Consider the following 25,556-nt stretch of genomic DNA (forward strand, 5'->3'; position numbering starts at 1 on the left):
GCTGAGACGATTTCTATCGCTTGTGAGTTGAAGTTATAAATTAATAAAAATAAAGGTAACGTTGTTACTGTAACAAGCCCTGTTTGTTGTATTTATTTTATATAAATATTAATTATACTGTGGTAACTACTATTGTTAATGTTGTTTTCCTTTTTCTGACATGGAAAAGTCACAAACAGTTATTGTTCTGGAATACAGCTGACATACTTGTTTAAATATAGAATATATATATATACATTTAATGTATATATTTTGTAATATATATATATTTGGTATTTATATATATATATATATTAAATAATACGACTATAGATTAAAAGTAAAACTCTGCAGAACTATAACTCTGGGTTGTTGTTGCAGGACGGATGGGAACTGTGTGTGTCCTTTGTTCGGGTAGGAACAGTTCCGCTGGCCGATCGTCACTTCCTGTGAATCTCTGATAAAGACGAGCCTGGCGGTTTCTCCGCGGGTCAAATTTTTTTTGGGTTTGTTCGGTGAATCCGGCGTGAATCGGAGCCATCAGAACCGCAAACATGGTGAGTGTTTACCGTGCAGACTGCCCGCGGGCTGCCCGCCTCGTGGGTCTTTAAATGTATACTGGATTTTACGGTTTTATTTTAATAATAGCGGGAGTTTGAATGGACGTCGGTTGAACGTCGGTACAGAGCTGCAGCAGCGCGCGGAGTCAGGAAGTTGTTTAGTTCAATATAAATCTAATCAGTTTAATCTAGTGTTCACCGGTTTGTTCCGGTAACGGCTTTCTGTCTAACGTTATTAACTTAACAGCCGTTAATTTACCCGGTTAGGCCGCAGTGTTTGTTAGCAGTTAGCTTCTTACGTTAGCTTCTAGCGTTGTGATTACGTTGCTCTCATGAATTAAAAGTATCTACGCGTGTTTCAAAGCACCACATTAACAGTGTCGTTACAGTTACCGGTCAATGTTTGTTCATACCGAGGAAACCAACGTGCACTAACGTTCTACACTAAGCTAACGAAGCCACGAGCTAACTGTGAACTGTGTTTCAAAGCTAGTTTAATGATTATCCGCACGTGTCGACATGAATGTAATCTATAATAAGTGTTAGTTTATATACACGTATAATGTGTTACATGTTCCTTTAATGCATAGGCTAGTGAAGCCTGTTGTCTTCAACTAAGTATCTTTGTAGCACCAGAAATACTTGACTAACATGACTGTTTGTGTACTTTGAATTATTGTTTTTCTTGCATACTTCAACGGAGAACCAATGGAGTAAACGCTTGATGCAAATTGAAGCCACGTTTAACCGTAAAACAATACCTAAACATCAAAACGCTCGACATAACTACTGCTGTATAATCCAGTTTATACACAAGAATAAAGAACAAAGAAGCTCTGTTATAGTTTCAATTATCTGTCTTTTATTGACCCGAATAAGTCAAATTAACTCTAAACCAGGGTCCAAGAATAAATCAACACTATAGACTTTTTTTTAGTTTTTGGGTCTGAGCTTCTGTTCCATCCTGAAGTGACTCTAACAAACGCACAGATGATCATAAATACACAAACCAGAAGCAACATTGTGATGATGTTTTTGATTATAACGTCATATTAACGCCTGTCTCTGATTGGTTCCTCAGACGGTGGGTAAGAGCAGCAAGATGCTGCAGCACATTGACTTCAGGATGAGGTGCATCCTGCAGGACGGCCGGATCTTCATCGGCACCTTCAAGGCCTTCGACAAGCACATGAACCTGATCCTGTGCGACTGCGACGAGTTCAGGAAGATCAAGTAGGTCCAAGACTCTGGGTCCAACAGCTGATCGGCCATTTTATGGCTTGTTTTTTAACACCCCCAATGCAACTCAGCGGCCTTTACTGTTGGGTCCCCTGGTTCTGGTGTGCTAGAGCAGAGAGAACTGGAAAATGAGAGGGTAGAGGTGCAGGAAAGAAAATCGTTGTTACTCGATCTGATTGCCAATCGGCACAAGCCTGGTTATTGTAGTACTGTGGCGCAGGAGATCAGGACTCCAGGTCTTTTATTTTATCTGTTTGCACCGGCTGCTTTTGTCTGTTTTGTTAATTTGTAATTTTTTTGTTTATAGGCATTCATGTGAACAAATTCTTTCTATGAGCTATTACTGTAATTTATTGGACGTTATAAGTGCATCAGTTGTACCAGGCTGTCACACTCTATAGGACTTCATTCATAAATTATTATGAGTATTAAAGTATTTTAAAACTTAAATGTCGACGTACACGATTAGAAGTAACTGTGAGGCATGCTGGGTAATGAGGCCTGTATGTGGACCCTAATGAATGAGTTTTTGTCGTCCTGCAGGCCAAAGAACTCCAAGCAGCCGGAGCGAGAAGAGAAGAGGGTTCTGGGTCTGGTTCTGCTGAGGGGGGAGAACCTGGTCTCTATGACGGTTGAGGGTCCACCTCCCAAAGATGTAAGTGGAACTCTGTAGCCAATAGGAGACGGACCTGTGGTGAAATCATCAGAATTACTGTCTAAAAAAATGCATTGTTTGAGTTTTAAATAATGTTTCAATCACATGTCTTTAAACTTTATTCAATAAACTGTTTCCTGTTTACTGAACTGCTGTTTGTTAAACCTCCGTCTCTCTCTCTCTCTCTCCCCCTCCTACTCCAGACCGGCATTGCTCGTGTCCCGTTGGCAGGCGTGGCCGGTGGTCCCGGTGTGGGTCGTGCAGCAGGCCGTGGTGTCCCAGCAGGAGCTCCGATGCCTCAGGCTCCGGCCGGACTCGCCGGGCCCGTCAGAGGTGTGGGCGGTCCTTCACAGCAGGTAAATACAGCAACAACGACTGCTCTGCGCTCAGGTGTGTGTGCACGCTCAGGTGATGACACCTTCCTGTGTGTTTCCAGGTGATGACTCCACAGGGCAGAGGGACGGTTGCGGCGGCAGCAGCAGGAGCGAGTATCGCCGGCGCTCCCACACAATACCCACCTGGACGAGGAGCCCCGCCCCCGATGGGCAGAGGAGCCCCGCCTCCTGGTGAGTGAGACATGTGATGTCATGAATCTGACTCCTCCTGTGTACTAATTGCTTGAGGCCTGACTCCTCCTGTGTACCCTACAGGTATGATGGGCCCACCCCCTGGCATGCGGCCCCCGATGGGTCCTCCGATGGGGATGCCTCCTGGTCGAGGCGCTCCGATGGGGATGCCCCCCCCGGGCATGAGGCCGCCGCCCCCTGGCATGAGAGGTAAGCCTATCAGATCACAGCCTCATTAATCAATCAATCAATTCAGTGTGAACACACCATGTGACCTCTTCTGTTTTTTTCCCCCTTTCTTTAGGACCGCCTCCTCCCGGCATGAGACCGCCCCCCCGTCCCTGAGGAAGCCCCGCCTCCTCACACTCACTTGTTGTATAGATCTCTTTTTTTTTTTTTTATCCCGTTTTGTGTTTTTTAAATAAAGTTTCTTCAGGATGGTTCGATTTCAACTTGGCTGTCTGTTCAGTTTCTATGGTAACCAGTTCAATAAAAGTCTATCGCAGCGCAGATTACACCATTAATATTTGACTGAATAGTTTAAAGCTTCAATTCAATTTATAAAGTGTCAAATTATAACAGGAGTTGAGACACTTTTAATAGTGAGCAGTTCTAGACCAATATTTATTTAAACGATCAAATTATAAATATATTTTGAGTGAGATCATCATCAAATACAGATAAGCTAGAAGTAAGAAAATAAATATATAAAATAGCTTTCTGAAATTAATTTGATGCCATAAAGTAAACGACTTTAGAGCTTTCTTGTCTTTAACAAGTGTCAGTGACTTTAGAGTTTTAGTCTTAAACTGCATTTATGTTTTAACTTCCCCAATATTGAAGACGGGATCTTCAGTTCCTTAAACTCTGAGTCACAATGAAGAAATCACATGTTCTAAACTTTCACTTTCACAAAATGCATTTAATCACATCAAAATCAAACTTCAGTCTTAAGTCCATTTGTTAGATCTCACTTTGGATCTTGAAGTGGAAATATATTTTCCTACTTTCTCAACCTTTTGAAACATTCTTTCAGAACATTTTCTTGTTTCAGGGTAAATTACATTTTAGTAGGAAATTAAAATCAGATGGTTTTGGCTTTTTTTATAATTTTATTGTAGAATGAGAATTTAATCACTGCGCTCCTGTAATGTGTTTTCATCCATAAAATGATCAACAGCCCAAATCCCTTTGAGTCTCCGTCCCTCTGTGTCTAGTTTCTCACTGGAGCTGTAGAATATGAAAACCAGCTCCTGAGAACCCAATTAAAGGGTTCAAACAATCCCTTTTAACATGACTTGGGTCTAATTAGCAATTAAGAGAGATTAGGAAATTAAGGTTCAACAGGAAGTAAACTTTAACCTGATCCACCTGCTGGTCTGACTGAGTCCTTCAGAGACCAGGACAAAGAGGGCACATTTTATTTAATATAAATGTGGATTTTTAAAATGATTCAAAGCTTAATTCTAGTTGATCTGATGTCATAGAAAAAAATCCTCATAAATACAAATGTAGGAATCAGCTGAGTCACTGATTCCTGACAACCATGAAGTCATTCTCAGATAGACTGAGTGATTTATTAAGAACATGTGATGCAACGTGATCAATGAGACCAGAATAAAACCTGCAGACTTTTATTTTGAAAATACATAAATAACATCCGTGTACAATAATAATAATTAATACATTGCAACCACAGATATAATTTGTCTACAGACTGTACATAATGTTTACAACAACACATATTGGAAACAACAACAACAACAACCGCGTCAGCCGGTCAGTTCAACAGTCACTTGGGCGGAGGGGAGTCATGTGACCGTCTGCTGTCATGTGACCTGCTTTAATTCTTCATTATCGGCAGCTGCAGTCACATCAGCTCCACAGCTGAACGAGAAATCAGACAGACAGGCAGACAGACAGACAGACAGACGAGGTGAGTGTGTTTGTGACTGAAATAATCTCAGCTTTGTTTTCACTGAACTTTGTTGTGTTTGGTGGCGTTTAGTCCGATCCAGTTTGTTTCCGGTTTAGTTTATATAATCCTTGTATCTAAACTCGGGAATTATTTCTTTATTTATATATGTATATATATATATATAATTATTAGTCTATGATCTAAACATGTGACCAGTAAACAAATGAAACTGACTGTACTTGTGTGAGAGACAGTCTGTCTGACAGTGAAACTCGTTGTTTTCTGCCAAACTTCATTCAGGACTCAGTACATTTGATATTTCTGCATCGGGTGAAAGCTTTGGGAACTTCAGGTAAAAACGTGGAAAACAAGTTCTGAATGACAAACGTTGTGTGGTAAATTCGGCACAATTTAGAAAATCAGCCACAAAGGTTACTTCCTGATAGCATCACGTGTTTTGTCTCGTAACCGCACCTGTTTTGTTGCGCCCTCTGGTGCGTTGATCCTCCATCCACTTCTGCATGCATGACTGCAAAGATGTTGTTCGCTTAACTTATTTTAGAGTACAATAGTACATACTGTAGTTTGTTGAATGCATAGGGACACTTTGAGACATGGGAAGAAATAACTGCAAGATTAATGCAGTCAAAGTTTATCCTTGTGGATTTGTGTACAAATACATCGTTACACACACACAACACTGCTACCTAGACACGTTCTGCATAAATAGGTAATGACAAAAGGCATAAATAACCATCTGCTACCTTTTCATGAAAAGCAAACAAAATCCATCAAGTTAGCTGGATGACATCATCATGGCTGATAATTTTTTAGACTAAAACACATTTCATAACATTTCAAATAGCAAATAACTTAAAATCGAATACACGGAACCCTGAAAAAATTCATGAAATATAGAAGTTAATGTGGCACAATTAACCAACAATGATTTGTTAAAGGGGGTTGAAACTTTTAGCTTATTTATTTTTAATTTCAGAACTGACTCACGATTGCCAGTTGCCGAGTTATTTCAACGACTGTAATGTTGGCAGTAACCGTCTGTTGGGTGTTTATTAGAACTTGAAGACGCTGTCGTCACAGATAGATGTGTTTAATGAAGTTTCGGTGCTTCACGTCCTCTTTTAAACTCTCAATTAGAAGCCGGTTAGCTGCTGCAGCTGAGTATTTAATACAAGAGCTGAAACTGTATTAACACGTTTATTGTCGGTGCTGTCAATTCATGTGAGTGCTGTTGATGTCACTTCCTGTCGTTCTTTTTTCAGATGCAGGTGGCGGTGTTGTGTTGCTTCCTGTTCTCTCTGCTGGGTGGCGACGATGCCGCTCCGGCTGCAGACGAGGTGAAATACCTGCCCGGTCTGCAGAAACAGCCGAGCTTCAAACAGTATTCTGGATACCTGAGTGTGGCCGATGGGAAACACCTGCACTACTGGTCGGTACCCGGAGACACACCTGGCACATCTGCATCATTACAGTTGCTTTATTCCCGATACTTGTTGATTTTTGTCCCTTCACCTGAATCCTAAAATACCAGAGCTGGAACAAACTCAGGTGGACTGTCTATGAACCAGTAATGTAGTACTCTTGTGACTCATCTCAATACCCCTTTTTGAAGGTCTCGTCTCAGAGTCGACTGCATTTTTACTCCGACATGTCTCTCTTGTAGAAAAAAAACAACATGGCTCATGCCTCGCCTGTTACCACAGCATTGGAACATTGACCTGATTGGTACAGTGATAGAACACCTGAACACCTGTACCTCCACCGTGGTGTCTGACACGTCCACTTGAGCTCACCTGAGGGTTGGTGGTAACGTCCACCTATGATGTTGTTGTTGTTGTTTTCAGGTTCGTGGAGTCCCAGAATAAACCGCCCTCTGACCCGATGGTGTTGTGGTTGAATGGCGGCCCCGGCTGCAGCTCTCTGGACGGACTGCTGACGGAACATGGACCCTTCCTGGTGGGTAACCTCTTGACTTCACCCACCTGACCCTGTGACGTCACACTGATGTCAGAGCGACACCTGCTGAACTCTGACCTCTTGTTTCAGATCCAGGATGACGGAGCTACGCTACAGTACAACCAGTACTCCTGGAACATGGTCAGTTAATCGGTTACCTGCATGCCGTCATGTGACAATAGCGTCCAGATTAACCATGTGACCAAAACTTCCTGACAGCTCATTGGCTTATAGTAGTTGTAATCCATGGAAGCTGATTGGTTCACTGATTCCGTGCAGATTGCCAACGTGTTGTACCTGGAGTCTCCAGCAGGGGTCGGCTTCTCGTACGCTGACGATAAGAACTACGTCACCAACGACACGGAGGTCAGTGACACGCCTGAAACCCCGGCTCCCGATTGGCTCACAGGTGTTCACTGTTGGGTGTGTTAAGGTGTTTTTTTCTCCTCAGGTATCGATGAACAACTACCTGGCTCTGAAGGAGTTCTTCCGGCTGTTTCCAGAGTTCAGCAAGAACGAACTTTTCCTCACCGGTGAGAGTTACGGAGGAATCTACATCCCGACGCTCGCCGAGAGGGTGATGGAGGACGCCAGTCTAAACCTGCAGGTACACGCAAATACTGCAGTACTACACACAGATACTGTAGTACTACACACAGATACTGTAGTACAAGGTGAGTGATAGTGGGCGCCAGCCTTAACCTAGCGTCGCTGTATTATTGCGGGGCCTCTGTAGTGTAGAGTGTCCGATCACTGTTGTTTTTGTGGGATGCTAACATTAGCAACCTTGTCATGCTAGCTGTTGTCTCACTCGGCAGGGCGTTGCCGTGGGAAACGGGATGTCAAGTTACGAGATGAACGATAACTCTCTGGTGTACTTCGCCTACTACCACGGCCTGCTGGGGAGTCGACTGTGGACGGAGCTGCAGACCTTCTGCTGCAGCGGCGGGAAGTGCAACTTCTACAACAACCCGAACGAGAACTGCTCCGCCAGCGTGAGTCTGGTTAATGTTAGAACTAGGTCTGAACCAGTATGTCTGATAAAACCAGGTGGCAGCCGGTCTGAAGCTGGTTTATAGGTTTCGGGACCCTGGTTCATAAGTTTCGGACGCCGGTCCCGAGCCTGGTTTATGAGGACTGAATCAGGTTAAACCAGTGTGTTTCAGGTGTTGCGTTTTCTTTTGCAGCTCGCTGAGGTTCAGGACATCGTCTACGTTTCGGGACTGAACATTTACAACCTGTACGCTCCTTGTCTAGGTGGAGTCCACCAGAGATTCGGGTGAGCTTCGACCTTTAACCTCTGACTCATCAGTGGGGAACACGTGTTACTGTTTAAATTTACACCAGATCTTAAACATGGATTCTGTAGCTGCTGCTAGAAGCTCACGTGCAGCAGGTGTAGTCTGACCACAGAGCTCACAGGTGACAGAGGTTGACTTCCTGTTATTGATCGTCAGTATTGAACGAGGTGAGCTGGTGATCAGAGATCTGGGGAACTCGTTCATTAACCATCAGTGGACGCAGCTGTGGAACCAGGTCTGTATGAAGTCAGCTGATGTCTTAACGTTTCTTCACCCGACGGTTGGATAGAAACCAGGTTCTCCTCTTACTGTGTGTGTGAGCAGAAGTTGAGAGGTCTGGCGTCTCTACACCTGTCCGTCCGTCTGGACCCACCCTGCACTAACTCCACCCCCTCCACCCTCTACCTGAACAACAAGTATGTCAAAGCTGCTCTGCACATCAGCCCCAAGGCCCTGGACTGGGTCATCTGCAGGTAACACACCTGAACACCACACACACCTCCACTACACACCTTGTTAACTCCAGTAACGTAGCTCTCCATGACATTATTAAGTTTTGTGATTGTTTTTTTTTATTTTAATACTGTATTTGTTTGTCATTCAGTTGTTTAATAAAGTTGTAAACTTATCTCTGCCTTTTTGTTTGCAGCTCTGAGGTGAATCTGAAATACGGTCGTGTCTACCTGGATGTCAGGAAACAGTACCTGAAGCTGCTCAGCGCTCTGGTCAGTGAACACAACACCATCTCCTCTTATCTTAAAGTCACATAGAACACAGCAAGTTGTACAGTACGCAATACTTCATTAAATAACAGCAAGCCTGGTTAACTTGGTTGGTATACAGGAGAAGCCTGTTTGAGACAAAGTGCTTCTCACCTGCAAATTGTTTGCGATCGGGTATCACGTGATCAACATGACGGCATTTTTCTGCATTTACACGATGTTGGCAGACACTGCATGTTTCTAAGACAAATTTCCTTCAGGACAATAAAGTCTATCTTATCTTGTGCAGAAGTACCGGGTCCTGGTGTATAACGGGGACGTGGACATGGCCTGTAACTTCATGGGGGACGAGTGGTTCGTCGAGTCTCTGAACCAGCAGGTACTTGTGATCCTTCATGGATTATTTTAGCCGATACGATCCATTTTTAAAACTGCCTGGATCGACTCCGTAAATCCAGGTGTATTAACCCTGAGGTGTGTCTTGCAGGTGGAGGTCCTGAGACGTCCGTGGCTCTACAATGACGAGGACGGTCAGCAGATCGGAGGCTTCGTCAAAGAGTTTGACAACATGGCCTTCCTCACTGTGAAGGTAAACGCTCATCTTCGTCAGCTGACCCTCAGGGATGTCATATTTATGCTGCTGTTGACTTCCTCCTCTATGTTGCCTTGTAGCTTTTTAAAGAAATAGTCGTTCATTGTTTGAATTCTGGAGCTGACCCTTGACCTCTGTTTTCCTGCAGGGTTCTGGTCACATGGTTCCATCAGATAAACCAGTCGCTGCCTTCGCCATGTTCACCAGGTTCATTAAGAGACAACCCTACTGACCTCTGACCCTCTGCTCTGTTTCGACTCTTCATGCTGCCGCACTTTGATTTGATTTGTTTCTTTTTCTCACTGCCAGACAAATCGTCAAAGCCCTGGCAACCTGATTATTGTTTCAGGAAATAATAATAAAAAAGTCTCAACCTCATAGAACTGACTGGTGATGCCTTGCAATGTAGTCGCACTCATGTTTTTGAATGTGCAACTTCTTTTGCTGGATTTTATTTTTTTTATTAAGGATGATGACAAGGGAAGAAAATAAAGTTTTAACTGTGACTTGTGTTTTCATTTCAACTGGAAATTATGATTGTTTTATTGATCAATAACATTTCAGAAAAGGGTGAAAAGTCCATGTTAAATGAAACAACTATCGATTAATAACGTAGTTGCAGATAAATTAATTTCTATTGATCAGGTAATCGACTAATTTTTGCAGCTCTAATTGCTGTGAAAAGGTTGTCTGATCCCCATCTGTGTGTTCCAATACTACCATACTATTTTAGTATGCCAAAAGTACCAGGATGTTCTACGTCAGGTTGCATCTTTCTGTATCTAAACAAGTGTTTTTTTTCTGGCTATTCTGACCCACAATCCTTTGCGCTGCAGATATATAAGAGCACACAAAGCTAACCCACCATGCATGGTGAGGTGATTGCTTCTGGTGATCATTTCTGTGCAGGCCTGGCTAAATCTGCAGCCTCCATGTTTGTAGTCTGTGTAGTCCTCTACAGTTGGCAACATTAGCATTGTAGCACCAGCAAGAGGACCAGAGAGAACACGGCACCTACCAACGAGGAACACAGAACAAGAACCTCAGTTTTCTGCTCTAATTTGAATAGTTTGTCTGTCTCTGCCCTGTCAGTCCTGAGTACAGATTAACTGTTCATGTTGACTCTGTCAGTTGGTGTCTGTTTATTGTAAACCAACGCTGAGGTCCCTCCTGTTAAACTGGAACTAAAGTTTCCACCTGAGCCAGAAGGCGGTGGCAGCAGCAGACGGTGAGTTCAAGTTTAGAGTTTTGACTTTCAGAGTGACCTGACTGTTCAGTAACAAACACCCACCCGTATACCAACACAGACGGCTCGCCTGAAGCTCATTCACCTGGACTCACCTGCGCAGGTAAGACACTTTTTATTCAGAGATTAAATCAGTCTGACAGTTTGAACCTTTAAAACATTAAGTTCACTAGTGCTGGTGCCTCAGCTGGACTGGGTTTAACGGTGCCTCAGCCTACTGAATGGTCAGGATGCATCTGTCTGGGTAGAATGATTTCTGTATTATTGTGATATAATTAAGTCTGAATAAAAGTGGTTAAAGTGTCAGTGATATGCAGACAGTGAAGGTAGTTGACATTTGTTACTCAGCTGATCCCAAAGACTTGTCATCAGAAGCCCTGTTTGGACCTCTTGGTCTCGAGTGTCTGATCACTTGTGATCAGACACTTCTCAGCCCTTGAGTTACCCTTTAACCTGACTGAAAAATTATAATTAACACTTGTTTACTTATTAAACTGTATGTTTGTCTGTCTGTCTGTCTTTCTGCCTGTCTGTCTCAGGTGAGCAGTGATTGACAGGCCATGGACCAATCACTGTCCAGTGGGCGGGGCCATGTGAGCGTGCTCAGTTGTTTACCGCCCTCTGTGGGCAGAGATGTTGCTGTTGCCGTCGTGAAGCCCCTGAGAGCTGGCCTGGGAAACCCCGACACCCGCAGCCTGCTGCGCACAGACAGACAGGTGTGTGTGTGTATGACCTCTATGGAAACTTAAATACACACTCTGGTGTTGATATGTAATCAGTTCAGTGTTGGATGAACAATTGTAGTTAAGTGTAGAAATCATTTACTGGCCTCGACTACCAGCTGCAGTCTGCACACCTGTATGCATGTGCTTAAAAGGAACCAATGTGTTGACACAACGCAGTTCAACATCAGCACAAACCACGTCCTGCACAACAGTCCTACAGGTGAATCTACACAAACATCACGATTTATTACAGGACTGTACAGAGCTAGTTGGAGCAAGGTGTTCCTAATAAACTGGACACAGAGTAAGTGTGAACTGAAATGTCATCATGGCAGCTGGATGCAAACAATGATTGGTTAAATTTGTTTTTTCAGGTGAAGTGGACAATGGAGGTGTTGTGCTACGGTTTGACTCTCCCATTGGACGGTGACACCGTCAAACTCTGTGTAGACGTCTACACTGATTGGCTGATGGCCCTGGTTTCCCCGAGAGACTCCATCCCTCCTCCAATCAGCAGAGAGCCCAACCTGTACACCCAGAAGATCCTCCGAAGCCTGTACAGCCTGTTCCTGTCCAGGTAGACTGTCACACCTGGACTGAACCTCTGACGGACATCTCAACGCCAGAACCCATGACTGTTAATGACCCAGTGACCTTTGATGAACCCCTGACTTTTAATGACCAGAGAATATATGACCTCCAAATCCTAATTGTGCATCAGGAGGTCCAATGGTGCAACAGTGACTTCCAGTGATGCAATAGGAGGCTCCTGTGATGCATTAGAAAGTTTCAGTGGTGCATTAAGAGGTTCTAGTGGTGCATTAGGGGGTTCCAATGGTGTATTAAGAGGTTCCAGTGGTGCATTAGGAGGTTCCAGTGGTGTATTAAGAGGGTCCATTGATGCATTAGGAGGTTCCAGTGGTGCATTAAGAGGTCCCAGTGGTGCTTTAAGAGGTCCCAATTTAGAAGGTTCCAGCCGTGCTTAGAAGGTTCTCGTGGTCACAGAGGAGGTCCTAGAAGTCCTTCATTTGGTTTAAGGGGCCCTGTCTGAAGTTTAAATGGTTATTGAGTGGTTCTAATCATTGTTTTGGAGGTCCCAGTGGTCATTGAAGGGATTCTTGAATTATTGTAGCTGTGTTTTAGGAGATTAGGACTAGAGACCCTTTATGTGGTTAGCTGCCACTGCCATGGCGTCCTGTGATGGCTGTATTCGTCTTTTGGGGGTTCCAATGGCTCTGTCTCTGGTGGGTAGTTTATGTGACTTTGTTCTATGCATCACTTTGTTTTTGTTTGTAACTAATATTAGAGAATAGGGTTCTTGTAGGTGAGGCAGAGTTTCTCTAGTCCACCCTGTGTCACCTGCTGTCCCATAATTCCATTCACTCATTGAAATGATATATATATTCATAAAATGAACTTGTGTCTTCCTTGTCCCCCCTCTTCAGGTCGGACCAGGGGAGTCCGGTCTACATATCTCTCTGTCAGCAGGTGTTGTGTGCAGTTCAGTCGTTGGCCAGAGACAGTGCTGTGATGAGCAGAGACACCTGGGAGACTCTACTGAACTTTCTGCTCCGCGTCAACCACACCATGCTGGCTACAGGTGAGCCTGTAACCCCCGCCCATTTGTCTCCTCACCCGTCTGTCTCTCATGCACCTGTGTGTCTCTCTCACAGACCTGTCTCTATATTTCATCTGTCTGTCTGTCTGTCTGTCTGTCTCTATTCTCACTTGTTTCTGTCTCTCTCTCTCTGCAGCCGGTTTATATGATCAGTTATCTTACTTTTCTGTTTCAGGATCATCTTTATTGGTTAAATCTATTATTATAGTATATAAAAAGCGGCAATGACCAACAGTTAAATAAGAAATAAGACGTATATATACATGTCAAGTGTTCTGTAAGTTGTAAACAATAAATAGGGGGTCAGTGTAGGGGGGTCTTCCTGAAGCCCTCTCAACAGTTTTAAGCGCGTTCAGGTTCAGCTGATCACCTGTCTCCGTCTCTGCAGGCGGCATGTCGGAGCAGCTGTCTCACCTGTCGATGGCGGTGCTGTTTGAGGTCTGGTTGCTGTCTTGCTCTCTGTGTTTTCCGTCTCACTCTCTGTGGCAGACGGGCACACAGATGTTGAGCAGCTGCAGACATCAGGCTGCAGTGGTGGAGCAATGGAGCCGAGTCATAGCCGCCCTGACCTCCAGGTTCACAGACAAACACACAAACTGTGATAAAACGAGAACTCTTCTTCCTGTAGTTCTTTGTTTATATTTGTCTGTTCAGGTTGTTGCTGTTGACCTTCGGTCCGTCCTTCCCTCACTTTAAAGTCCCAGATGAAGACGCTGCTCTAATCCCTGAAGACATGGACGAACACAGAGTCCTTCAGACCTGGTTCAGGTTCCTGCACCTGCTCAGGTAAAGCCAAGGTGGCAACCTCCGCGTCTGAAAAGTGAAGCCAAAGCTGATGTGTCTTAAAACCTGCATTCTCTCTACTGACCATCAGGGGGCGACTCCTCTGGTTGTATAGAAGTCTATGAGAAAATGACTCTACTTCTCTCTTGATTTATTACCTCAGTAAACATTGTAAACATGAGTTTATGGTCTCAATCTCTAGTTTCAAGTCTTCAATACAGCATGATGTTCATTTAGTAAATGATGGTCCATTTAGAGTCAAACAGACCATAAAGCAGGGGATGCTTTAGGGCGGGGCTACACGGTGATTGACAGGTCTCTACCAGAGATGTATGTATGTATGTATATATATATATATATATATACACACAGTATATATATATATATAGGCCAATCACATCCCTAGATACTCTTAAATTTCTCTTTAACTTCAGTAAATCTCCTTTCAGTAACCCGGTGGATCTCAGTCGCCCCGTGGTTGTTGGTTCGACTCCTTCCTCCCATGAGGAGGCATCAAGAGGAGACAGTCAGCTGCCAAACATCTTCTTCAGAGCCATGAGAGGAGTCAGCACGCTGGTCGACGCCTTCCTGGGTACACTGACCTCGGACCTCCACCTAACCTTAGTTACTCACTAAGATCTCTGTGAACATTCGTCTTCAGAGATCTCAGAGCAATTAGCTTAACAAGTGGCTTAGACGACCATTCATATGTAAATGAAATTTCACAATAATGTGCTATCTCGTTAACTGGCATAAAGATGTAAAATCAGGGAAATAGTATTTACATATTTATTAATTTAGACTTTCTGACTTTTCACTTCCCCTCCTTGAATATCAATGGAGGTCAAATCCATCACTGTCAACATTTAATCACATTTATGTTGTGATCTCTGCATTCAAACTGCTCTGTGATTTACTCACTCAAAGTGCTGTATGTTCAGAGTAATGATGAGCTGATGATCATTTAATTTCACAACCTAAGTGCTATTTTTATTTGAGTAACTTTTGACTGTAACTTGTGTTTCTACAGGTGTGACTGTGATCAACAAAGAACCAACAGATCAGCTTCTGCCAAGCACTGGTATACACACATTATATATATATATATATATATATATATATATATATATATATATATACACACACACACACACACACTGGTATACATGGTTGTTGTTTCTGCTGTTGTGGCAGTTTCTTTTGTTGCTGTGTTTCTCCAGGACTTACAACAAGGATCCATTTCAGAGACCGGCTGCCTTCTCTCGGTAAATCAGATTAAACTGATCAGGTCAATCCGATCAATAAGATAATCAAAGTAGAGTCCTCTGACAACAAGACCTGGTCTGCTCTCTGTTGTACCCATGGGGCCAAATGTCTGGTTTAAAGTTACTTTAATTGATAACATTGATTAAAACTAAACCTTCAGTCTTACCTGACATTTGGTTTTTCAGTTTGAGAATGTTTGTTTTCCACCTCGTCTCCTCTCAGGTGTTGCTGTGACCAGGAGCCCGTTCAGAGACCGCCACCCTTCCCACGGTAAGCCCCGCCTACCTGCCTCCCTATCCAGATTTGATTAGTGGTTTTGATCTGTAGAAACACCTGTTCTCTGGTGTCCTCAGGTGTCTCTCGACCTCGTTCTGGCAGTGCCCCTCCCATCCCGGTGAACATACTGAGCCTGCCCATCGCCCCTCCCACCACCACCTCCCCCCCTCCACACAACAAACGACTGAAACCTGTGAATGTTTCAAAGGCAACGAGCAAACCTCTTGTGGTATGATGTGTTTATTAGTGGAATTTTGGTATTTCCTTAAAACTCTGCAAAATATCCTCCCTTTTCCCTATAAGCCTCTTTACATGATGCTTTACCTGACTGGTGACATGACTCATTACCTGTCTGGGCACCGGACTTATTACCTGTCTGGGGTACATGACTGCTTACTTGTCTGGGCAACTACATTTTTACCTGTCTGGGCACCTGACTTTTTACTTTTCTGGGTAAATGACTTTTTACCTGTCCGGGTACATGACTCTATACCTGTCCGGGTACATGACTCTTTACCTGTCTGGGTACATGAATCTTTACCTGTCTGGGTACATGACTCTTTATCTGTCCGGGTACATGACTCTTTACCTGTCCGGGTACATGACTCTATACCTGTCCGGGTACACGACTCTTTACCTGCCCGGTACACGACTCTTTACCTGTCCGGGTACATGACTCTATACCTGTCAGGGTACATGACTCTATACCTGTCCAGGTACATGACTTTATACCTGTCAGGGTACATGGCTCTATACCTGTCCGGGTACATGACTCTATACCTGTCCGGGTACATGACTCTATACCTGTCAGGGTACATGACTCTATACCTGTCCGGGTACATGACTCTATACCTGTCCGGGTACACGACTCTTTACCTGTCCGGGTACATGACTCTTTACCTGTCCGGGTACATGACTCTATACCTGTCCGGGTACACGACTCTTTACCTGCCCGGTACACGACTCTTTACCTGTCCGGGTACATGACTCTATACCTGTCAGGGTACATGACTCTATACCTGTCCAGGTACATGACTTTATACCTGTCAGGGTACATGGCTCTATACCTGTCCGGGTACATGACTCTATACCTGTCCGGGTACATGACTCTATACCTGTCAGGGTACATGACTCTATACCTGTCCGGGTACATGACTCTATACCTGTCCGGGTACACGACTCTTTACCTGTCCGGGTACATGACTCTATACCTGTCCGGGTACACAACTCTTTACCTGTCCGGGTACATGACTCTATACCTGTCCGGGTACATGACTCTATACCTGTCCGGGTACACGACTCTATACCTGTTAGGGTACATGACTCTTTACCTGTCCGGGTACATGACTCTATACCTGTCAGGGTACATGACTCTTTACCTGTCCGGATATATGACTCTTTACCTGTCCGGGTACATGACTCTATACCTGTCAGGGTACATGACTCTTTACCTGTCCGGGTACATGACTCTATACCTGTCAGGGTACATGGCTCTATACCTGTCAGGGTAAATGATGTCCGGGCACATGATATTTTACTTTACTGAGAGCATGACACTTTACCTAGATGCATGAATCTTTACCTGTACAGGTACACTTCTTGTCCTGGTATGATTGAGCCATATTTCTTATGGGGCTTCATTCCTCTCTCCTCTCAGGCATCTTCGTCCCCCCTTCACTGGAAGTCGTCCTCCCATCCTTCCCCCTCCCAGCCCCCTCTGTGCTCCTCCCCCAGACCCCCCCCATCCCCACTCAGGTGTAACGTGGACTCCCTCCTTCACCTGTTCGGTGACTGGCTGTTTGATGCTGCTCTGTTCAACAGAGACTCTGGCCTGCCCAGTCAGTACTCTAATTACACATACTGCACACAGTACTACACATATGACATACATTACAGGTTATTCATACATTGTGTAGTGTTACTGTCACCATTCACATGATTAACCCTCTTTGTGTCTTCTCCAGCCGGTCATGGTGACGTCACTGTGATATCAGCGAGGTGGGCGGCTGGTAGAGCCGAGGCCTGTGGGACACTCTGTAGGATCTTCACCTGTAAGAAAACTGCAGAAGACATCCTGTCTGTCTACCTGTCCAGGTACATGTTTCTTTACCCGTCTAGGTACATGTCTGAGTACCTGTCCAGGTATATGTGTCTGTACCTGTGTACATGTCCAGGTACATGTCTGTCTACCTGTCCAGGTACACATGTCTGAACCCTTTTCCAGGTGCAGACCTCTCTGTACTACTCTATAATCTGGTGACAGTTGTTGTTCTGTCTGTCTTTAGTTTGTTTAAAACGTGTGTGTGTTCTTCTCTCTTCTGTCCAAACTTCAGGTTCTACCTGGTTCTCCCTCAGGCTCTGCAGGTGTCGGAGGAAGTGTGTTCTCCTGTTCTGGCCTCCATCCTGCTGAACTCCACCTGTCTGTTCTGCTGTGACCTGAAAGGAGTCAACCTGCTGCTTCCCTCCTTTATCTCAGCTGTGGAGAAAGTGCTGCTCGACAGGTACAAGTACTGCAAATACCACAATCGCTGTGAATAGTATCATTACTGTAGACACTGCTTCTTTAAATACTTGTACTGCAGAACAGTTTAGCTGCTGTTGGCCGAGTCTCACTTGGGCCAGGGGACTCTGGACTGCTGAGATGTATAGTCTCTCGGTTCTGGGGAAGAACCATCTAAGATTCTGTTGTGATTGTTTTTTATAAAATTGAATTAGAAGAAAATCTAGTGCTGGAATTTTTACGGTCAGTGGTCAGCAGACCCCCGCCTCTGACCTCGCACAGACCCCCATGTCTCCAAGTCCAGTTGAACACAGAACCTTGTGGGTACCGGCTTGTTTTACCAATGAGCCTCAAATCTATAAAATATAGATATTTTACTTACGTAAAGTAGTAATACTTCGTCCCAAGTAAAAGTCATGCATTCAAAGTTGTATAATTATTGATGCATAAATGTGTTCATCACTTTAATTCTGTGTCTGTTAAAGTTGGAGCACATTACTTTATATACTGCTGGGTAGTTTAATCTGTCACATGTCTCTTGTCCAGAGAGCTGTTGAGGTTTAAGAGTTTTGTGAGTCCGGTGGATTTGAGGCGAGCCTCCATCCTGGTCCTGCTGACCATGCTGCCCCTCCCTCTGCAGTTTGGATCCGTCCGATCAGAGGTAAGCTTCTATCCACCCTGTTAAAAACCTACACACACACACACACCTGTGCAAACCTGACCTTGACCTCACAGGTGAAGTAAGAACATCCAATAATAACCACAGAGAGAGAGTAACAGTCAGCTGTGTGTGTGTGGATTCAGGTGTTACTGGACGGGCGGTTCAATGGTGACGATGTCACAGGAGGTAGCTTCCTGTCTCTGAAGCCCCGCCTCATCGGTGTTCTGATTGGAGCTCTGCAGACGGAGACAGACACGTCCAACACACAGATAATACTCGGTCAGTTACAGATCCTGATATTCATTCATTCATTTGTTCATTGTACTCCATTGTTCTTATTCTATCTGACTTAATTGTTTTTATTTTGGCTGTCTCTACTGTGTTTACATACTCAGAGCTCAGACAGTCTGAATGATTTCTGTTTTGTGTAGCGGCCATGTTGAACCTGGTTCAGGACTCGGCTCTGATAAAGGCTGCAGGACAAACTCAGCAGGTGAACCCACTCACATATACTGACATCTACTGGAGCTCTATTTTAAGAACAGATAAACATAATTAGATAACAGAAATAAATAACTATTTAATGTTTTAGGTCACTTTTTATCCATCTATGAAAAGAACTGTCTATATGTCATATTGCAAATTGTGGTTCATGTCTTAATATTAAACATTCTCTCAATTATCTTTACTGCACAGGGTTTTGTTGTCTTTCACATACTCTTGTTGTAAGATTTGTTACATGTCACGGTACGTCATGTGGTGTTTATGGGATGCCTGGACGTATCCCTGGATAATATTTGGGACTGAATTATTTATAACAATCAGCCTGCAGGTGGTGCCAACAGGACTTTACACTGTTACTGTGTTTTTTTCTTTTCTTATCAGGAAGAATTAAAACACTTCATCTACTGTTGTTTGCAGGAAACTGAGTCCCAGCAAGGTGGAGCCAGATGGACCCGGGGACCCAGTGGACCCAGTGGACCCAGTGGACCCAGTGGACCCAGTGCAAATAGATGGACCAGGGGAATCGCAGGTTCATTTTGACGATGATTTTAATTATTAAGTTTAAATTAATTTTATAACATTGACCGTCATGTGAGAGCAGCTATCTGATTGTGTGTGTGTGTTTGTGCGTTCTTGCTTGCGTTGCTATGGTAACCAGCCGTCCAGTCAGACGCAGCAGGGATCCTGTGGGTTCAGGTTGTGCGTCTGCTGACTCAGCGTCTGACGGCTCAGTGGAGGACTGACTCAGCAGTTTGTCTCTCTGCACTGGAAGTACTGGGAGGACTGGCTAAGGTTGACACACACACACACCTACACACACACACACACACACACCCACACACACACACACACACACACACACACACACACACACACAGAGACCCTAAACTAATTGTAAATGTTACCGTGACCCTCTCTCATCATCCTGCAGGTGGAGGTGAGTGTGGAAGAGAGTGAGAGGAGGCGAGCCGTCACTTCAGTCTGTTGTTACATCGTGTTTCAGTGCAGTCGTCCTCCTCAACTTCACTCCAGAGATCTGCACTCCATCATCGTCGCTGCTTTCTACTGTCTGAACGTCTGGTTAACTCAACACCCCACCTTGCTCGACCACCAGGTAACTAACCAACAGGTAACAAACAGCCAAGTAACTAACCAGCATGTAACTAACAGCCAGGTTAACAGCCAAGTAACTAACCAGCAGATAACAATCAGCCAGGAAACAAACCGACAGGTAAAAAAACAGCCAGGAAAGTAATCAACTGACCCGGCTGGTCTTTAACCTACCCGAGTTCTCCCACACAACCTCGCTCCTCTGGACCAGCTCTCTCACTGGTACTTGCTAATGGCTCAAGCCTACATCCAGGACATGATCAAACCTTACGCTCCTGCCATTCCACCACGCTCTACTATTGCAAATCGGCTTGCAACTCCCTCACTATAAAAGGTAATTTACTGACCAGTAACTAACTAACCACTAACTAACAGCCAGGTAACTAATCAATAGGTAACTAAATGTATCAGAATTTTTATTGAAGGGAGGTGTTTCAGACCTTCAGCTAGACGTTCCTAGTTCACCCTCGCAACATTTTGGGGTTAAACTGGGTTGTCCGACAGCCTCCGCTGCCTACTGATCCAACTCACCACCAGGTAGTGATCAGCTGGCAGCGCTTCTCCTCTCTTCACCCAAGTGTCCAAGACATACTGCTGCAGATCTGATGATACGACCAGAAAGTCAATCATTGGACTTTAGCTTATGGGATTCTGATGGGAAAGAACACTTATGAACAGCCCCTTTGCTCGAACATGGTTTTTTTTATGTCCAATCCATGACCAGCACAGAAGTCCAATAACAAAGCACCACTCTGGTTCAGATGTAGAGGCTGAACAGAAATGGTGACCATGGTGTGTGTGTGTGTGTGTTTTGTGACTTCTATGTACAGCATGTAGTTATGCTGTTTTTTTTATTTTTTAGGAGTGTTTGTTGGAGGTCTTGGAGATCGTGGAATTGGGAATTTCGGGCAGTAAGTCTAGACAGGAACAGGAAGTGAGGTGTAAAGAAAAGAAAGAACTGAACCCTGCCTCTCTGAGGGTGAAGGAGGCCGCAGAGGCGACGCTGAGCTGGTGAGTAAAACAAACACACGTGTGAAGGTATTAGGTGATTTAAAATGAAGTTGATATTTCTTAAATGAAGGAATACCTTTTTTTCATCTCCACTACCTCAATCACTTGAGTAATACGAGCAGAGTTCACATCTTTGGCCTATTAGAGCCATTTTGTGTTTGATAAAAAGTATGTTTTCACAAAAAATGGTGTAATTAGTTTTCTATCTTTCCTGGTTAATAAGATGATGATGATGATCAGCTGTGGTGGGACAACATGTACTTGTATGAAACATGTGTAGTGGGACATTAGCACAGTCTTTGACCTCACGTTGCCATGATTTTTGTTGTTAAAAGTGAAAGTATGAGCTGAAATGAAGGCCGAAATATCTGTGAAGTGAACCAAGTTTGAGTTGCCTTTTCTTAATCTGTAGTGATTGTAATGTACACACGTTACAGCAGACTTAAGTCGATTCAGATTCAGACCAGATTCTAAAATAAGCCCAACCTTTGCACAAGTCTGATCTTTACTCATATCTCAGTGTTATGCAGGTTTCGGGGGCCTTCCCATCCCTCGGAGGCCTGCTGGGTGAGGACGCTCTGATTGGCCGCTCCACTTTGAGTGACAGCAGCATGAAGAACTTCAGATATTTTGTGGTGGACCGCTCGGTCATCTTATCCATGCTGGAACAACCACAGGGACCTGAACAGGGTCAGTCCTGATTCACTGATCTTGAACCAGATATAGACGGAAACACAGACAGCAGGAACACGATGAAACCAAAAAAGCTTGCTGACCCTCCCCCTGTCATCAATCAAAGATTTCAACACGACAAAATCAAATGAACCTCTAAATTACATTCTCATTTGACGAAACAAACTGATGTAGCTTCCTCTCACTGCTCTTTTGTTTCTTGATGTTGTTTTTGATACATTTTCTGTTGATCAAATAATCCATCAGTCAACTAATCCTTTTAGATACAAAGAAAACAATCCTAATGTTTTGAATGGTGTGTGCAGCGCCATGTCCGTCACTCACAGTGCTGATCAGAGGTCCGTCAGGAGGTCACACCTGGACTCTACAGCTCCACCTGCAACCCAGAGAGGGAAGAACAGAAACACAGGTGACCACTTCCATCAATGACCAAATACAATAAAGATATAATAATAACAATTTATAATGATTCAGCTTGTAAACATAGTGTGTTTGTCAGGCTCGAGATCAGTATTCTATCTTTTCTGTCTGTTGATCGACTGTAGCAAACTCTGATCCCAGAGCAGCATGATGTGGCCCAGGAAGATGCTGGGATACAATGTAGTGTCAAACATCAGCTGTTTCCTGAAAACATGGACAGAGTTGCATCAGTTAAAGCAGATCTGAGTATTCCAGCTCTGCATGAGACCGTTACTGAAGAGGTACGTACTTGATCCAACCCAGATCCAAACCCTGCGGATTCTTCATTTACCTTTTATTTCTTTACCAGTGGTGTTCCTCAGGGATCACGTTTAGGTCCTCTTCTTTTCACTTAATTATCTTACTAATATTAAAAACTGGATGTCACAGAACTTTTGGGAGCTAAATTAAAGTCAGATAGGTTTTCTTTACCTGTCTGTCTATAAAGAATGAGCACCTGCTCAGGTGTGGGTAAATTACCAGTCAGGTATAAACTCCTCCTCCTCCTCTGACAGGTGCAGCTGCAACTGGACCGTCTGCAAGCAGCGTTGAAGAGGCAGCGACAGGTGGAGGCTCGGCCGCAGGTCAGCGGACGGTCGGTTGTCATGAAGACCTGCAGGCCGCCGCATCCAATTACCAACTTCCAGACAGCGAGACTCTTCCTGTCCCACCTGGGCCTGCTGACACCTGAGACCTTGAAGGTACCAACGACACGGCGGAGATCGATTTATTAATACGTTTAGACCTATCTGCTGTCACACCCGTCTGTCTCTCCTTTCTCCCTCTCACTTGTTGTCCTTGGCAGAGTCCAGGTACCGGCGATGTCCCAGCTCAGCTGGTGTCTCTGGACTCGTCACTTCCAGGTTTCTCTGAGGATCTGAGACGTTTGGACCAGCTGCCATCCAGAAACTGTGACTCCGCCTTCATCTTTTACATGAGAGCAGGACAGAGGACAGCTGCTGAGGTCAAATTTACTCTGTTTTAGTCGTTTGCTTCCAACATGTGAAATAGTTTCCTTGTTGGTTGATGATTCGGTTTGATTGGGTTGGTGTTGTGGTCCTGAGTCTGTCCAGTGATGCCTCAGGACCAGCTTTCCCTGGCCTGGCTTCATCTCTTATGTCTAAAACACACAATGCAACATCTGCCCTGATTTTCCACTCTGTGAAAATTGTTTGAACTTCCTTAAAAGAGTCCCAGATCTGAGGACAAATCACCGTTGGCTCAGCGCTCACAAATTGGGGTTTGAGTGAACCGATAGGCTCGCCGCTGCATCGCAGACACATTCCCAATATCTAAATATCTGGACCTGTTGGGGAGTCTGTCGGGGAGAGACTCGCGATTACAAGACAGCCAGTTGTGGAACAATGCAGCAATCTGACGAGTTTGAAAGTTGTGCAGAGAGAACTTTGCTTAACTTTGTCTTTGTAGATTCTGAGGAATGTAGAGTTCAGCTGCAGCGTCCATTCTCACTTCCTGGACTTCCTGTGGTCCCTCGGTCGGCCAGTGGAGGTGGGGCGACTACGACAGGGGGGCGGGTTCAACACCAACAGCTCAGGTCAGTGCTCTGATTGGTCACTCCTCAGCAACAGGGCACTGTCAGGGGTCAAGTGGTTACCTGAGGTCACTCTGTTCTTCATCCTTATTTCAGAATTCCCTGCTGTGCTAGGTGACAGTGGAGGGGGCGTGTTTAATGGAGAGAGGTTTGTCCTGATGTACACCGACGCTCTGACAGAGATCACCTTCATCGTACCCTCATCATCACATAGTGAGTGTCTGATGATCAAAGTGCTAAAGTCAGTTAACTCCTAGATGTTGACCATATAAGGAGAGATGTGACCATTTAAAGAGAGGTGGTACCACATAACACAGTGAGACCATATAAAGAGATGAGATACCATATAAAGAGGAGGTTCTATATAAGAAGTGTGGCTATATAAGGTATTTACTTATTATTACATCTTACATTCTTAATTGTGTTTTTATTTAAAGCGTCTGATTTGTCGAAGAGTCCGGAGGAGGCGGAGCCTCCAACTGGGGTGCCATCCAACCGGCAGAGTCCTTTTGAGCCCAGCAGAGACTCCACCCCCGAACCCCCAGTATGGGCCTTCAGGATGAAAGCTTTTTCACTTATCTTTCTGTCTGTCAGTCTCTCACCTGTCTGTCTTTTCTCTCTGTTTGTCCGTCTCTGTCCAGAGTTCTCCAGTTGAAGACTTGAAGTCTTTTCGTTTTGAGTTGTCGTCTGTTGGCTCTGAATCTAAACTTCTGATTGTCTGGGTCGAACGCTTCGAGGATATCGGTAACTAACTTTAGATTAACAGTATAACCACGAACAAACGTTTGTTGATATTATAGTTAACTAGTATTAGTAAAATGTTACGTTGAGACGTTGAGACTTTGTGTTTTCAGAGAGCTTCCCTCTATCTGACCTGCTGTCGGGGCCGAAGACCGAAACACCGACCAGGTGAAACACACAAATACACTTTTACAAACGGCCTCAGACTTATTAGTAACAAAACCGTCTTTCTGTCCATTGTTAGTGTTTCAAACGTCCAGCTGATCTTCGTCCATCCTCTGAGGACCGGACTCTACCGGATTCGTTTCATTGGAAACACGACCAGCAAGTTCAGTTCGGTTGTCCCATTGGTCAACGGGAGTGTGGTCAGCAAGAGGTCTTTGGGTACGTCTGATTGACGGTGAAAAATCTATAAATATAAATAAATAACAGTTTGTCTTTTATCTCCGTGATTGTCTGTAGGTTTAATTAGTTTTTGGTTGAAGAAGTCTGTTTCGTCTTTGTCTCATCTTTATTGTGGAACAAAAACCTTATAATATAATACATTTTTATTCTTAAATCACGATTTGAAGAAGGACGTCGTTTCTTTCTCTGTCTCCAGGTTTCCTGGTCAGAGAGACTTTGATCAACTGCTGTCAGCGGCGCCGGTTGGAGAGTGACTCCGCCCCTCCGTCCCATGTCAGAAGAAAGCACATGATCAATGACATCATCCTTCGTTATCGCAGCTGCCGCTCTGAGCCCGCCTTTTACGCCGCCCTGTTCCAGGACCCCTGAAACCCCCCCGCCCCCACCCTCCTGACCTTTAACCTCTCTGACCAACGTGTGACCTGTTACCATGCTTGTGTGTTTGTGTAGTTTTTACCAAACCAGCCAATCAGGATCAACGGTTCCTGTCGTTTTTT

General features: G+C 44.4%; 3 protein-coding genes across 4 annotated transcripts; all 3 read left to right on the forward strand.

Moving 5' to 3' along the window:
• The first annotated feature begins 398 nt into the window (after positions 1 to 398).
• Positions 399 to 3,439, forward strand: snrpb (small nuclear ribonucleoprotein polypeptides B and B1). The gene is made up of 7 exons (XM_079156511.1): positions 399 to 536; positions 1,621 to 1,772; positions 2,322 to 2,433; positions 2,637 to 2,789; positions 2,870 to 2,999; positions 3,084 to 3,209; positions 3,304 to 3,439. Exons 1-7 carry the CDS (start codon positions 534 to 536, stop codon positions 3,342 to 3,344), a joined length of 717 nt encoding a protein of 238 aa, XP_079012637.1. The 5' UTR covers positions 399 to 533; the 3' UTR covers positions 3,345 to 3,439.
• Positions 3,440 to 4,798: 1,359 nt separating this feature from the next.
• ctsa (cathepsin A) lies at positions 4,799 to 10,015 on the forward strand. Of its 2 annotated transcripts, none has more exons than XM_079156492.1 (14): positions 4,799 to 4,935; positions 6,201 to 6,367; positions 6,783 to 6,894; positions 6,985 to 7,035; positions 7,174 to 7,260; positions 7,346 to 7,501; positions 7,713 to 7,889; positions 8,082 to 8,173; positions 8,352 to 8,430; positions 8,520 to 8,668; positions 8,845 to 8,920; positions 9,207 to 9,296; positions 9,405 to 9,506; positions 9,658 to 10,015. In XM_079156492.1, exons 2-14 carry the CDS (start codon positions 6,201 to 6,203, stop codon positions 9,739 to 9,741), a joined length of 1,422 nt encoding a protein of 473 aa, XP_079012618.1. In that variant the 5' UTR covers positions 4,799 to 4,935; the 3' UTR covers positions 9,742 to 10,015. The 2 variants fall into 2 exon arrangements, with proteins under 2 accessions (XP_079012618.1, XP_079012619.1); XM_079156493.1 differs by lacking the exon at positions 4,799 to 4,935 and adding an exon at positions 5,250 to 5,269.
• Positions 10,016 to 10,754: 739 nt separating this feature from the next.
• Positions 10,755 to 25,519, forward strand: ralgapb (Ral GTPase activating protein non-catalytic subunit beta). The gene is made up of 33 exons (XM_079156477.1): positions 10,755 to 10,858; positions 11,295 to 11,471; positions 11,855 to 12,057; positions 12,926 to 13,080; positions 13,487 to 13,673; positions 13,753 to 13,884; positions 14,331 to 14,473; positions 14,912 to 14,962; positions 15,102 to 15,146; positions 15,370 to 15,417; positions 15,501 to 15,652; positions 17,081 to 17,261; positions 17,388 to 17,517; positions 17,757 to 17,924; positions 18,470 to 18,584; positions 18,728 to 18,863; positions 19,016 to 19,077; positions 19,506 to 19,617; positions 19,747 to 19,880; positions 20,020 to 20,202; positions 21,061 to 21,209; positions 21,730 to 21,899; positions 22,208 to 22,311; positions 22,448 to 22,603; positions 22,877 to 23,062; positions 23,167 to 23,325; positions 23,790 to 23,916; positions 24,010 to 24,126; positions 24,351 to 24,457; positions 24,555 to 24,657; positions 24,768 to 24,822; positions 24,899 to 25,038; positions 25,256 to 25,519. The coding sequence occupies exons 2-33, from the start codon at positions 11,316 to 11,318 to the stop codon at positions 25,426 to 25,428; spliced, it is 4,239 nt and encodes a 1,412-aa protein (XP_079012603.1). The 5' UTR covers positions 10,755 to 10,858; positions 11,295 to 11,315; the 3' UTR covers positions 25,429 to 25,519.
• The last annotated feature ends 37 nt before the right edge of the window (positions 25,520 to 25,556 follow it).

This window comes from Pholis gunnellus, assembly GCF_910591455.1.
Source record: "Pholis gunnellus genome assembly, chromosome: 3".
Lineage (NCBI taxonomy): Eukaryota > Metazoa > Chordata > Actinopteri > Perciformes > Pholidae > Pholis > Pholis gunnellus.